Here is a 15880-nt window from a genome sequence, read left to right on the forward strand (position 1 = left end):
GCACGCAGCCTCAGTGGACTATTTCTGTGCAATTTCTACTAATCGGGGATTGGCAATACTCTACGGAACTGCATGCCAAAAACGATTTCACTGCACGTCTGTACATGTGATAACAAAGAACCATTGACCCATTGAACCTATTACCTGCCATGCTCTGCATCTGAAACAGGGAGGTCAGGGTCCCAGCCAGAAATATCACCGATCCATATTCTCCAGGGATACCACCTCAGCCACTGAGTTACTCCAGCACTTTGCATCTCCTTTTTTATGAAACGGCACATGCAATTCCTCACATCTCAGCAGATCTCAGGTGGTCAACTAACATGCATTCCCTGGTAAAGAAGGCACAACCACAGCTTTTCTTCCTAAGATCACTCAGGAAAGTCAACTTGCCACAACAGCTGCTAGTGTCATTCTACCGTTGCGCCATTGAGACTGGCCTGACACATGGCATTCTGGCATGGTACGGGAACAGTTCTGCGGCTGACAAGAAGGCTCTGCAGAGAGTCATTATTACAGCCCAGAAGATCACCAACACACACCTGCATGCCCAGGAAGAGATCTATAGCTCTCGTTGCCCCTGGAAGGCATCACGCATATGAAAGGACTCATCTCATCCCACACATCACTTGTTCTCAGTAAAGCATTACAGATCCATCAAATCACACCACAAGATTAACAAACAGTTTCTACCCCAAGGCCATCACCACTCTGAACTCAGCACTCACCCCATAGCCAATATTTTATACTGCCACAACACTATACTGTGAAATATTGCACATTCTGACGACGATGTTTTTCTTGCCATTTTTGTTGTTTCCATTGTCGTTATTATTTAGAGCTTGGAGCTTAGTGCGCCTGAAATTGTGTTGTATGTATTTACAATGACAATAAAGTGCATTATTATTATTTATTATTATTATTATTATTATTACTACATGAACCTTCTCACATTCACCTTGGTTGCTTCTTACCAGTGCATCGGGCACTCAAGGTTCTCCAGCCTGAGTAGTCTCCCTTCAATTCCTTGATGCTCTCTGGGGTTCAACTATTAGAATTTGCATTCAACTAACCTTCTTGTCTCCCTGCAGGTGGCAGTCAGCCAACGAGGCAGTGGTCAGAGAAGAACACTGGCGTGATGTCAATGACAATGAGCGTAAAGGTCTTCCGGCACAAAGAGGAAGACTATCAAATACCGTGTTGAGCGATCTGGTCTCTATTAAGAGAACTGTTGCTGTGCTCCACCTGCAGGGTCTCTGAAGGTGTTGCACAATTTTGTATCTTTGACCGTTTCCTTCAGTGGATTGTACGTGCTGGCCAGCATGTCGTGGCACCGAGTGTTATCCATCTGCACCGATGACGCAGTTGAAGTCCCGAGCCAGAACGACCGACTGAGACATTACCAGTGAGGTATAGACATTGATTAGCCTTAGCAGAGTATTTTGGTACATTGTATCCATTTTGAAGGGACAAATGCTAAACACCTCTTGGACTTCAGTGATTGAGAAGAAGCCACCCCACAGCAGAATACCCAGGTCGGAAGCACAACAATCGTTGCCCTACATCCCACGGTAGCCTGTGGCATTACCATCGCAACCCCTTCCAATAGCTGCATTTGTGCTGTCATGCAGAGTCTTGTGTAACAGCCACACCTGTCTTGACCTTTGCAAAGTATTCCGTCAGTCACATATAGTGCAGTGTGCTTCACTCCGCGCTCATTAGCCAATGACACCTTCGCATCCATAGCTTATAGATTTGTTGGAGTTCACAATCTGTTGTTATAGTCAGTTGTTAACCCCATGAAGATGACATCTGAGTTCTGATTTTTCCCTTCCACTTGTTTTTTCTGGTGGCCATGCCGTGCCAGTCCGGTTTCACCCAGGGTGGTGATATCGATGTTGATGACAATAGCAAAGCCTGGGCTATGGCAGTGGACCCCGCATTTGGGTTTGCCATTTCTGGGATTGTCCATAAGAATCCTGACATTCCAGGTCCCGAACTTCATCCATAGATGTGAGAGCTGCCTGACTGTGATTAATTCTAATGTGGGGTAACTGGTGTGCATCAGCTACTGCAAGGTCCTGGACCAGGGGTGAGGAAGTTTACTTTTAGTTTAGAGATACAGTGTGGAAATTGTCCTATGCCCACCGAGTACACACTGATCTTCAATCACACATTCATACTAATTCTGTTATTCCACTTTCTCACTCCTCAAACATTCAGGGCAATTTTACAGATGGCAACTAACCTGCAAAACCACATGTTTTGGGAGGAAATTGGAGCCACCAGTCAAAACCCACGCAGTCACAGAGAGAACGTGCAAACACAACATAGACAGCGCCTAAGGTCAGGATCGAACCCAGGTCTCTGGCGTTGTGATACAGCAGCTACTATACCAGCTGCACCACTGTGACGTCCTTGGATGTCCAAGATGTCAAGATGATCGGCGAGCAGGTTCCGGCGAGCATTTCCCACTCAAAGTCTAGCTGGCAGCCAAAGTGGAAACATTGCCAACCCGAAACGCCACTTATTCCTTTTCACCAGAGATGCTGTCTAACCCGGTGCGCTACTCCAGCTTTTTGTGTCTATCTTTGGTTTCAACCAGCATCTGCAGTTCCTTCCTACACAGAAACAAACAGCTGTTGAACAGAATGCATGAAACACCGTACGTACGAACAAGCGAATGAGGAGCACAAGTCAACCACTTGGTTCATCAAACCTGTTCTCACACTCGGTAGCATCATGGCTGATGTGACTGTAATCTCAACTATACATTTGCTACCCTGCCCAATAACCTCTCACTGCTTTTCTCATCGATCCTACAAATATCAGATACTAAAAGTAGACAAAAAAATGCTGGAGAAAAAAAACGGGTGAGGCAGCATATATGGAGAGAAGGAATTGGCTTTGTTTTGGGTCGAGACCCTTCTTCAGACTCTAAAGCCCTGAGATCTAGGAAATGGAGATGTTCTGTCTGAAATTGGGCAAAGACAATGTTTAACCAGTCCAGACAAAGTTACTATGGTAGGAAGGAACTGCAGATGTTGGTTTAAACCAAAGATAGACACAAACAGCTGGAGTAACTCAGCGAGACAGGCAGCATCTCTGGAGCGAAGGAATGGATGACGTTTCGGGTCGAGACCAGTCTGAAGAAATCTAACTTCCCACTCAAAAGCTGGCTGTCATCCAAATATGAAACATCACCTATCCATCTCCTCTAGAGATGCTGCTTGACCCTTTGAATTACTCCAGCGCTTTACGTTTTTTTTTTTGGGTGGTGGGGCGGAATCTAATACCAGCATTCCCCAAATATGGCATCTCCGGAATAATTCTCTACAATTTTTTATTTCAAATTTAATTTTATGTCTAAAAATATGTGGCGGAACTAGAAAGCTATCAGTACATGCCAGCAAACCAGAAGAGGACTGTGAATCACACCATGGCAAAGTGGATGGAGCACCAATACCAAAGGTGTGGCTGCAATTAGGAGACTGAAAAATCTTCCTTGACAGCACAATTAATCTTTATGACAACCAGGAGCACTGTAGGAAGCATCTATCTCTTCAAGCCAGCAGCACGAGCCTCCATTTCATGGACAGCTTGGAAGCTGCAGATAAATTTATGTCAAGGACAAGAGTTAGCTAAGAGATGCTCCATTGAAATATGCAATATTACTCTCCATGCCAGGATACATGCATCACATTAGTCACCATTGAAGTAATGTCAGACTTTTTCACACACAGAGCTGTGAGTCTGTGGAATTCTCTGCCTCAGAGGGCGATGGAGGCCAGTTCTCTTGGTGCTTTCAAGAGAGAGTTAGATAGAGCTCTTAAAGAGAGCGGAGTCAAGGGATATGGGGTGAAGGCAGGAACGAGGTACTGATTGTGGATGATCAGTCATAATCAAATTGAATGGCAGTGCTGGCTCAAAGGTCCAAATGGCCTACCCCTGCACCTATTGTCTATTGTCTAAGCCACATGTGCAACAGTGATAGAGTGTGGAAACAGGCCCACGTCGGCCAATTTGTGCCAGCTACACTAGTCCCACCAGCCCGCGTTTGTTCCATATCCCTCCAAACCTGTCCTATCCATGTACCTGTCTTACTGTTTCTTAAATGTTGGGATAGTTCCAGCCTCAACTACCTCCTCTGGCAGCTTGTTCCATATACCCACCACCCTTTGCCCTTTGTGTGAAAAAGTTCTCCCTCAGATTCCTATTAAATCTTTTCCCTTGCACCTTAAACCTATGTCCCCTGGTCCTCGATTCACCTACTCTGGGCAAGATACTCTGTGCATCTACCCGATCTATTCCTCTCATGATCTTATACACATCTATAAGATCACCCCTCATCCTCCTGTGCTCCAAGGAATAGGGTCCTAGCCTCCTCAACCTCTCCCTATAGCTCAGACCTTCTAGCCCTGGCAACATCCTCGTAAATCTTCTCTGTACCCCTTCCAGCTTTTTGAGGCTAAACTACTGCCACAGACAGCCACAACATCGACCGACCACCAACCACTGGTGGGTTAGATGCTGAGACCAGAGGAGGAAAGTAGGGTCGAATATGCAACGATTTTTGAGTGAATCGTAGCAACAGGAGTAAAGAAACTGGTACTGATAGAAAGAGAGTGAAACCCCTGTCTCACGGTGAGAGTTGACACACGAGGTACCCCAAGTTAAAACTCGTGGTAATAACATACGATTAACGTAGCTGTAACGTCAGAACTCGTGGACGCAACTTAGTGTTTCGTGGCGCTAACGGCAGGTACCCGTGAAACTTGTCAACTCTTGAAAAAAATCAAACATGTTTAAAGTTTTCCACGAGTCAAATTTACTCTTGTGGTTAAGAATTGAAACATTTTAATGTTGTAAGAACGTAGTGACCCGTGCGTTTAACTTTAGTGTATCGTGAGTCTACCGTGGGAACTCTTTAGCTCAGCGGGCAGGCAGCATTAAGTTCACAACACGCGAGGATTATGTGTGTCATGTATTCGTGTGAATGAAGCGTGTTGGTGGGCAGGCAGTGTGTAAAAGGCAAGCAAGATGGATAACAAAACCATGGGACAAACTCCAGAGCTGTTGCCTGGCCCGGTCCGCTGAGTTCCCTGTGGGTAAGTTGAAACTTTGTTTTTGTTTATTAATCTGCAGAGTACCAAGTCGCAGATAGACAATATAAGATGGAGTAACTCAGCGGGCCGGGCCAGGCAGCTGCTCTGGAGAGAAGGAATAGGTGACGTTATTGGGTCGAGACCCTTCTTGTCCTTTTCTCCAGAGATGCCGTCTGTCCCGCTGAGTTACTTTTTCTTTCTCCTCGTGGGTTTAAACCAGCATCTGCAGTTCCTTCCCACACGCTTCAACACTACAGGAGAGCCCGGTGTGGGGACTCGACCCAGTCACGGGACGGCCGCTTCTTGCTCAGGCTTCAGGAAGCCGGTACAATGGGAGAGGTACGAGGCTGCCATGGTCCTTGGAGCACTCGGGAATGCCATGGGCTATTGTAACGTTACAGGTGCAACAAAGCTGGATTCAAGCTGACCGAGTCTGATTTATCAGCAGAGATAGACATAATAGTTTGAAAACCATTTCAGTGGAGGGCTCCATTCGATACGCTCATGCACATGGCAACCGCCGAAGCTTTGGTTAGTGGTGAGTTTACTATTCTCGCGTCCTATTCTTTAATGTTTATGTATGACTATAGTTTGGCCCATGGTATTGTTATCCATCTTACACACTGCCCGCCCACCAACACGCTTCATTGACACAAATACATGACACACATAATCCTCGTGTGTTGTGAACTATGCTGGCACTAAAGTAGAAATAAACACTTCGGGTATCACTGCTCCAGTGCTGCCCACCTCTTGCTTCGGGCGACTCTCTAACAACTTGCAATTTTTAACATGCGACTTTATCCATCGCATTTTCTGTTTAGTTTCACAAGCTCTCGGGAACGCTCACCATTCATGAAAGCGCCAAATGCACAAGCTTCCCGTTTAAAATCTTGCGGTTGTTCTTAAATCGAATTTCGCAACGAATTTGCAGCCCCCTCAGTCTAACTTGTTCATGCCAAGCTAGGTCCTTCCTGGACGGCTTGGGTTGCATGCAGAAGGCGGATAGGTTTGAGTTTTTGTTCTCTTTGCAGTGCAGGAGGCCGAGGGATGACCTCGTCTCACATTTGGTCTCTATCCCTCTAAACCTCTCATACCCACCAGGTTTCTGCAGAGTCTACAGTACAGCAAGGCTTGTGTTCCATTCAATATTTCCGCCACCATCTCCCACTACCCTGGTAGTTACTCAAGAGTAACTCGGGAGAGGAACTTACTCAAGAGTAACTCGGGAGAGGAACTTTAGTAACTCTGGAGACGAACTTGGAACATCGCAGAAAACGGCAAACTTGTCATAACCGTGGGAACTGGGTTAAACTCTTGATCATACACTTGGGATCTCGTACACAACCACGAGTCTTTCACTCAGGGTACCTTGTGGGTCAGCTCCTACCGTGAGACAGGGCTTTTATGTGACAAACTCTTATGGCCTCTTACGTTGCAAGTGCACCAAATCGAGTATGTACACACAGTTTCAACTTGCTTCTTTATCTTAGGAGATCAAATCAAAAGCAGTAATCTATTTTAGTGCATTTCCTAAACACAATGGTAGGAATGATTATTAAATGTTATTTGAGATTACAAATCATTATACATTATAAATACTACAATACATTAACCTATTACTTTATCAATAAAAATGCCTCAATTAAAAAAGCAGAAAATGTTAAAGTCCCTTAAATATATAGAAAATTAACAATAGCAATTCCTTTTCAGTAAATTTAAGTTCCCTTAAATTAAGAACATAGGGGATATAGAATTTAGGAAATGGTAAAATATGGCTGTGGGGAAGGCAATTTTATCAAAGCTTTTACAGAACGACGAATCTAAAAGATCTGCACGGAAAACCTTAAGTAGATTATAGCCTAATGGCTATAAAATAGCATTTTTATAGCTTACCCGTTTTCGGTTAAGCATGGCAAAAACAGCTGTGGTGAAACATTCAGGTTTGATTACATCTGATCTGTTAATTTTACGTCAGACCCTAATTCATCATTGCTTTATTATTGTAATCACTATTGTTCCATTAAACTTAAATATTTCCAAGTTGCATTCAAGCAATGCTTCAAATTGCAGATTAATATAAAGACTGTGGTTATTGCTGTTTGGACTAATATTACTGTACTGCTGTCAGGAAACAAGGTATAGTTGGGAAAGGGGCTGTGGAGAGGGAGAAGGCAGTGATATTGGATAGGGCCCAAGTGTGGGCACAGGTATTGCAATGCCAGGAGTCACTGATGGTGCAGAAGCCTGCTCCCATGGGGCGAGGTCATACTCAACTCTGACACAGATGATATGTCAAAGATAACAGTGTGCACTCTGCACTTTTTCTTCCCTCTGCTGCATTCTCACAGGAATGCCTGGAAACAGATTAATTCCTGGGGGAAGAAATAGTTGTGTGAAACCTCTTTTGCTCGTTTGAAAAAGGGCGGTGAGGTGGCGCAGCGGTTAGTTGCTGCTTGACAGCTTACAGACCCTGGTTCGATCCTGACCACGGCTGCTGTCTGTACAGAGTGTGTACATTCTCCCCGTGACTTTTCCCTGGGTGCTCTGGTCTCCACCCGCATTCCAAGACGTACAGGTTTGTAAGTTAATTGACTTTGGTAAAAATTATAAATTGCCCCTAGTGTGTAGGATAGTTCTAGTGTATGAAGATCGCTGGTCTGCACAGGCTCGGTGGGCCGAAGGGCTTGTTTCTGCACTGTATTTCTACACAAAACTAACCTCTGGTCATCAAGAAGCTCTGGCCATCACCTGTTATATGTTTTGCAGATTTTAACAATATCAAATAAATTAAGCAACAGCAAACAAAGCACAAGACAGTTGAAAACAATCAGCAATCAACCTGCAATTAGTTGATAATTATTTCAAAGCTGCTGGTGAGGGTCTTTCTTCAAACAGAATATGTTCAAACATGTTTGGTTAAGCAACAGGGTTGAGTGGAACATAAAAGTCCAGAGTGGAACCAATGGTGATGTCCATGTGGCACACTGACTGACATTATAGTCTACTGACTCCAGAATAAATCTGAAGGCATTTGCACGTTAATTTTCTCATGATATAATGCTCAGTGTACCTTTCACCACAATTATCTTAAACATTGATTATCTCTTGGAAACCCGGACAGCAAACATAACATAATCCAGCCTCTCTTCCAAATAATTCAGCCATTGTCATCTCTTAGTTGGGAATTTGTGCATTGTCCATTAATTGCATTTTAAAGATCAAATCCTGACAAAGGAACAATATCATCAAGATCAACTGTTGTAAACCTTTATTTTTAATTTGAAGATAGATGCATAATTTCAAACGAAGGATATATGTCCAACCAGTGCATTTTCAATGTCATTTACATCGCCGTGTCATGGGTTTCTCAGCAACGAGGTACATACAGCAACTATATCTTAGGAATTAAAGACCTCCTTTAATGTGAATATCTCGGACTGGACCTGAACCTGTTACCAATGCAAACCAACAATGTCAAATAAAATTTTTCTAGTGCTGCCCACCAAATTCAGATAAATTATCTTAGAAAAAAAAAACAAACTGCTGGAGGAACTCAGTGGGTCAGGCAGCACCTGTGGGGGGAAATGGCCAGTGGGCAGTTTTGGTCGAGACTCTTCCGATGCAAAGGAAGGGTCTCCATTCCTCTCAGTGCAGAAGAAGGGTCTTCTTGCCCTGAAACGTTGACTGTTCATTTCCCTCTATAGATGATGCCTGACATGCCGAGTTCCTTCGGCACTTTGTTTTCTGCTCCAGGCTCCATAATTTGCAGTCTTTTGTGTCTCCAAATAATTTTCCAAAGCAGTAGCGAAAAATATAAAGTAGATATATTGCTTACCTATCGAGCACATAAGTGAGAGCTTTCTGTCGGGTGCCTGAGTAGACAGATGGGCTTGTTTCCCAAGCAATTAAATTGGAAGCATCATGGAAAAGATGAATGTTCACCAAGTCAAAGGCACTGTCAAGAAAATAACCATCACACAAGTGAATCATCATGCAAGTGCTCTTATGATCATGACAGAATTTATAAAATTGTGCTCTCCCATATCAAACTGCCATAACCAGAGCCTTATAAAAACATTTCGCTTCTCAGATCATGGCCTTTATAGATGCTCGGATTAATTACGCTGGTGAATAAAATAATAAAACTCAGTCGATAATAACGTTCGGCTATTTTGCCTGACAATATTCATATTTGCTTACTAAGCACGCTGTCCTTTTAATGGGGAATTGCTTTTAAACAATACAATGTAAGTAAACTCTGATATCTATCACCTTGCAGATGGAACCTCATTATACCTGTCAGCCCACACCTTATGTATTGAATGTTATTGCCATCTAATCCATGAAAACTAAATAATGCACCCTTGTGTATATGCTTTAGAGAGTGGTTTCACAAAAGAATGACACACTCATAAAAATGTCCATTTCATACATTAGTTTATTAAGTGTTATTAAAAATCTGTAAAATTGAACTTCATTATTTTAAGTGTTTTATAGCCTGCATTCAAAACCGTTCTGAGATTTATGGAAATTGAGGTGAGTTTTGCAAAAAATATAAAATAAGAAAAGCATTTTTAATGGATCGGAAAAGGGCATTTTGTTTAGTTTAGTTTAAAAATATGTATGGAAACAACCCATCAGTCCATTGAGTCCATGCCGACCATCGACCATGGTTCACACTAGTTCTGTGCTATTCCACTTCCTTATTCACTCCCTACACGTTAGGGGCAAGCATGAGTCATCAGCTGAGAGAATGCCCTGAGTTCTACTTGCAGTGTGACCACAGTTGATCTATATAGTAAGTCCAAACCAGGCAAATATTAGAGCATAGAGTTTCGAGAGATGCAGCATGGAAATTCTTCGGCCCACTGAGTCCACGTCGACCATCGATCACCCGTTCCCACTAGTTATCCCACAGCACACTACGGCAATTTACACAAGCCAATTAAATACAAACCCACACATCTTTGGGATGTGGGAGGAAACTGGATTACCCGGTAAAATAGTCAGAGGGAGAACATGCAAACTTCGGTTGGATACTGAAGTTAATTGGTGAAGAGTGGAGGTGCTTAGATCTCTCTAATAATTTAACAAAAAATCTGTAAAAATTATAGCGTTTCTAGAACACACATATTGATACAATGTGTCATTTGTTGCAGGCCACTGATAAAACATAGGCATAATTAATTATATTTTCACACAAATTAACTCAGAGGCAACAAAATGATCAGACCACATTTTGTGGTACATGTGCATCAGGAAAAGGAGACACAATATTCTAAGTAACATACTTTGGAATATGTGCAATGACAATGACCCACAGAGCTGTCATTAATTCCCATTTGGTACATGCACCATATCTTGTGGTCATTTAGGTTGGAAGGTCTCTTGCCTCTGACCTGCATGGAGTTAATCGATCTCAATTGAACTAATGGTGGGGGATTATAAATGGCCTTGATTTTACTGCACTGGCAGTGGGAGAAATAAAGAGAGAGTATCAACAAAATGCCCCTGCTGGAATGTAGATGTGTGTATATATTAGGCGAGGATCATACTGTAAATTGATCCCTCACCTTCGTCACCTCTGTATTCTGTAGTTCTGCTCTTGCTCTCCCTCCTCCCAGGTGGAAAAAGAAAAGACATCTGAGATGTCCTCTTTCTTCAGTAAACATAGTTCCCCCCCTCTCATAAATGGATTGCTCACCCATATATTCAGAGTCTATATTTGATGTTGAAGGCTCAGTGTCAATATATACATTCTGCGTGTCAACAGTGGCTTGCTTTGCCACTTCCAACAGCAATTTTGAGTCAAACACAAAATACATGGACCTGTTAGAGGTTGCAGATTAAACTTCCGTGGAGGATGTTAATGAAAGAGCTGGGTTATTATAACCGTAAGGACTTCTATTTTTATGATGTATTCCCACAATTTCATCATTCTTTCACTATTTTTAACTACTTGTTGTGGTGTGATTTGAACTTGACTGTCAGTCTGATGCCATAAATGCCTACTCTTCCAAAATGTCCATCAGTTGTGGACATGATGGCCTGTGTTAGGTTTGATGGGAGTTTGGTGCAGCGCCTACAACCAACATTCAGTTGTTTTTGTCAACTTTTCGTTGGAGTTACAATTGGAGGCTGCGATAAATTCTTGGTAATTCAGAGCTGCTACCATCAGCAGGGGCGAAGTGGAAAGAATGGAAAAGTGGCTAAATTATGTTTTTCCCCCCTCACATATGATGTACACTGACTTTGTTAGCATTTGAATTGAACAGTCATTTCATAGTGCATTGACATTTCTACCAATCCTGATCAATTGAGATAAGTTTTCCAGAAATGGCCTAAAATGTAAAGGACTGCACTGTTGCGCAGCGGTAGAGTTGCTGCCTAACAGCGTTTGCAGTGCCGAAGACCCTGGTTCGATCCCGACTACGGGTGCTGTCTGTATGGATTTTATATGTTCTCCCTGTGACCGCATGGTTTTCTCCAAGATCTTCGCACTCCAAAGACGTGGGGGTATGTAGGTAATTTGGCTTGATAAATGCGAAAATTGTCCCTAGTTTGTGTAGGATAATGTTAATATGCGGGTTGGCGCGGACCTGGTGGGCCGAAGGACCTGTTTCCATGGTGTATCTCTAAACTAAAATCATATGTTAAATATTCCCCAGAATTAAATAATAGACTCAAAATGTATTCCCATTATTTAAATTCATAGGAATCTGAGGTTTCTAGTCCAGTCTAGAAAAAGACAACATTAACGGCTGATCTTCAGCAGTGGTCACTGTTGGACATAAGCATGTGTGCACCGAGTTGGAATGGCATTACATTTGATAAACATTTGTGATACAAAACTGAAGAAAAAGTATTTAACTACACTCACGTAGGGAAGCAAAACAGAAGTTTGAGGAAGACAAATGGAAAATGGTGAGAAAATGGGAAAAAGATACAACTGAACACCAATGTGTTCAAGCACCATTCTCTTCCACTTCCTTCATCGTGTGTTAGTAGATAGATGGCGGAATTTTATATCAATTATACTTGGCAAGATGATCCAAAATGTTCATCTGGAAATGGTAGACGGGGAATAGCTAAGGAAGGAGTTATTTTGGTTCAATCTAATTTCTCCTGGAGAATCAGTCCCACAGTTATAATATATCGCTATTGTTCCAGGTTCTGTGGGCTGAATGGCCAAGACTTTCAACTAATCTCTCTGCAAAACTTCAGTGTTTCAGGGAGGGAAATATTATCCAGCTGGAGGGACAGGTTTGTGTGTGTGTGAGAGAGAGAGAGATAGAGAGAGGGAAAACACAGAATCTAACGGCCTAGCTGTTAGATATTAATAGCAGGGAAAACAGGACATTGTAATAAAACACAACACAGTATTGTAATATCAAATCTAACACAAGAAAGCAAAATGAAAAAATCTCAGAAACACTTTGCAGAGTAGGCAGTGTCTGCGAAGAAAGAAATAGTGTCAATAGTTTAAATCAATAGATCATCTTAAAACACTCTCCCCAGATGCCAGCTGACCTGTTGGGTGCTCTGGCCTTTTCTATTTCTGCTTCATTTTTTTTAATATCTGCAGTGTTTTGCTTCATTCACATACGAAAAGCAGCTTGGAGATTTTTAAAGCCACTGCACAGTTTAAAAAAGTTTCAAGCATTAATTCAGAAAATAAACTTTAGTGGGTTTGCTCACTGAAAATTGTGCAATTGAATCAATGTGTACCAAATACATAAATTGCAATGTTAAAAAAAAAAACAGAAATACTATATAAAATTTGGCCCAAGGCTGGTGGATCAATCTCAAAATCAGTTTCAAGGACATATGGGGAACCAAGTGACAGTGGATTGACTGACAAAGGTCATGGTGTCAAATCATGTCTTGACCCAATTTGCACTCAATCTGCCGTTAAATACATTTCAAATTAGTGCAAAAGTTAAAAATAAAAGCACAGGAACGTACCAATCAGTGACACTCCATCGTGTTCTGATGAACCTTTTCTGGAAGTGCAATTAATGTTATCATTTTACATTGTCACGGTTGCAATGGTTAAATATATTCACAACGTGGAAGGAAAGTAAACAAAATTACACAGTGCAACTGCAAAAATCTCAACAAAATTGGTGTGTCAAAATATTGTGCATTATTGAAGCAATTGGACCACAAAATATTTTACACAATTCAAGTGGATCAATCTACTCAAATGGTCAAGCAAAGATTCATGTGACATTGCATGCAAAGTGGAAACCAAGGACAGTGTTTCAAAAAAAAAACAGAAAGGAACTACAGAAACCAATAAAAGAATGTCATGTGATGCAGAGAAAAAACAATGTCACTTGAAACAAAAATTGGAAAAAATAAAAATAAAAGCACAGGACTTTGGGTAGTGGCTTCTCTATCTTACCAAAATGACACTCCCATCACGCCCAAAATCTGACAGACCAGTGAAAATCTTCAATCCTTTGCAAAAACAACTTTCAACTACTCCCTCTTGACCCATTATATAAAACAAGTGTCACACTTGCCTGGAAGAGTGCAATACAACAAGGCAAGATGATTGATTTGAATCAAATCTTGTAAAAATTGCACGTTGAACCATGGTCATTTGTACAAAATCTGTATCACAGTGTGGCAACAAGCCTCAATAGTAAAAACAAGCTTGAGCTAGTGAAACGGCCTTAACTCAAAAAATTAAAAAATCTGACTTATTAGCATCATACAATTCCAATGTACACTTCATTTATATGAAATCATAATCACTGCAACATTACAACTGCTCATTTTAATTATGTAAAATCAGAACATGCATCCCAAAAACATAATAAAAAAATTAAAGACTGTCTAACTACAAAATCAGCATTAAATAAAATCCAACTTTACAGACTCCAAAAAATTAAAAGGAAAACAATAATGTCAATTTTCAGGCATAGAACAGAGAGTTACAATCTTCACAGTGTGGCAACAGAGCCTGAATAGTAAAAACAAGCTTGTTCTCTTTCCAACAAAATCTGTAGCTATCATAGATATTGTACACGTCATTTATAACACGGGCATAGTGGAAGACTATCAAATTGCAGCGGAAAATTACTGAGCCAGAAAAGAAAAGGCATTTGATTTATTTCTGTGGTAATAATTTATCTTTGGTTATAAATCACTGTAATCACACGCAGTTCATTCCAATAGATGGAAGGAAAGTAACAGCTCGGCAAATAAATTAATCACACTACACTCGCTACACTTAGAGAAGATGCAACTGCAACATATCTCAACACAAACATTTACACAAAACTGACAAGAAAAGGGGAGACTCATTTTGTACTGTCAAAATATTGTGCATTATTCCAGAATTCTGCCAGATTTCAGGTCCGCCTAACCATGAAATTCACAGCACATTGGGCACCTGGTTTATCCTGGAGCACTTAAAGGTCAAAATTCAAAATATTTACATGCACCATGCTCCATGTAAGAGAAGCAAACAAATTCAAGAGGAGAGCCCGAGATGCTTTACCAATTGCCGATAAGCGCTGAAGAACAAATCCGTGCAATAACGGCAATTTAGTGCCATCAATTGGATGCTGAAAGCATTTTCCTTTACAACAAACTCGTGCTCAGAGGATCACATGAACGTTTTCATTAGCCTGGTAGCAAATTGATCCACATGCATATCACGCTTACACATTACTGCCATGTTTCAGTTATGCATTTGTACAAATGCAAATGTAGTTAGTTAGTCCAGTGGAATAATGGTATAAAGGTGAATTAGTCAGCTGTCCAGATGAACAGCATCAGTAGCAAGTCAGGTCATCAGAAAATTGCAATCCCTTAATATGTACTGGTCGTCCGGCAATCCTTCATGTGGATCATATTATTTAATCTTATGAGGACTACAGAAACAGAACCAGAGAATTGGAAGAATATGTGCAGATGTCTTTAGAAGACGCAGAAATGGTTACCGAGGCAGTTATAAAACAATAGGGGTTCCTTGTATTATTTTTCTCTTTTTTTTTCATTCTTCCAATCCCCTTTCAAATCAAATAGTTCACAGAACCTGCACCACTGTGACCACTGGGATATCTCAGCTAAGCATTGGTCTGTATCTGGATACCACTGATAAAGCACAATTGAGAAATGAGCTATGGAACTTAGTTGGTGAGCTTGGTTTTTTTTTTCTTTGTACAAAAATTCCAAAAGTTACTATCATTTACTTTCAGAAATACCAGCAGTTCCTAGTTGAATATCCTTTGGGGAGTGGCTCTCTACTCTTACCAAAATGTTCCCACTCTTGACTTGAATGAATACTCTATTGTCACATGTGACAAGTCACAGTGAAATTCTTTGCTTGCATACACAAGGTATGCAAATAGTCGCCATATAAAGGCCGCTGACAAAGTTACAAAGTATCCCGTGCCAGGTCCACCTTTGTTCACCCCCCCACCCAATCATTCCAGATCTACTCCCTCTTACCCCTCCCGGCTGTTCCCCCATGCCGGGTCTTCCTTTGTTCTCCCCCTACCCCACCCCCCATCCCTCACAGCGGTCTCCCCACTTGCATTGAGCCTGTCATTATGATCCCCACTTGCCTGGACGAGTGCAGTCCCAACAACAAAGGCAAGTCATGATTGTGCTCTTGTTCAAACTCTTGTACAAAATGCTGGGGTTAAGGGCTTGTCCGACTTTCACGACCGAATTCACGACCTCTGCTGAGTTTGCCCTTGACTCATACTCGCAGCATGGTCATCACAAGGATGTAGGAAGTCGTAGGTAGGTTG

General features: G+C 41.7%; 1 protein-coding gene across 1 annotated transcript in view; it reads right to left on the reverse strand.

Annotated features, from left to right (window-relative positions):
* Positions 1 to 15880, reverse strand: part of LOC129703927 (inositol polyphosphate-5-phosphatase A) — a 537367-nt gene that overhangs the window by 134191 nt on the left and 387296 nt on the right. Inside the window, exons 8-9 of the mRNA XM_055646645.1 lie at positions 13074 to 13106; positions 8944 to 9063 (exon numbers count right to left, since the gene is read on the reverse strand). Coding sequence (XP_055502620.1) covers positions 8944 to 9063; positions 13074 to 13106 — 153 coding nt within the window. The remainder of the gene's footprint in view (positions 1 to 8943; positions 9064 to 13073; positions 13107 to 15880) is intronic.

Source organism: Leucoraja erinacea, chromosome 15 (assembly GCF_028641065.1).
Source record: "Leucoraja erinacea ecotype New England chromosome 15, Leri_hhj_1, whole genome shotgun sequence".
NCBI classification, from domain to species: domain Eukaryota; kingdom Metazoa; phylum Chordata; class Chondrichthyes; order Rajiformes; family Rajidae; genus Leucoraja; species Leucoraja erinaceus.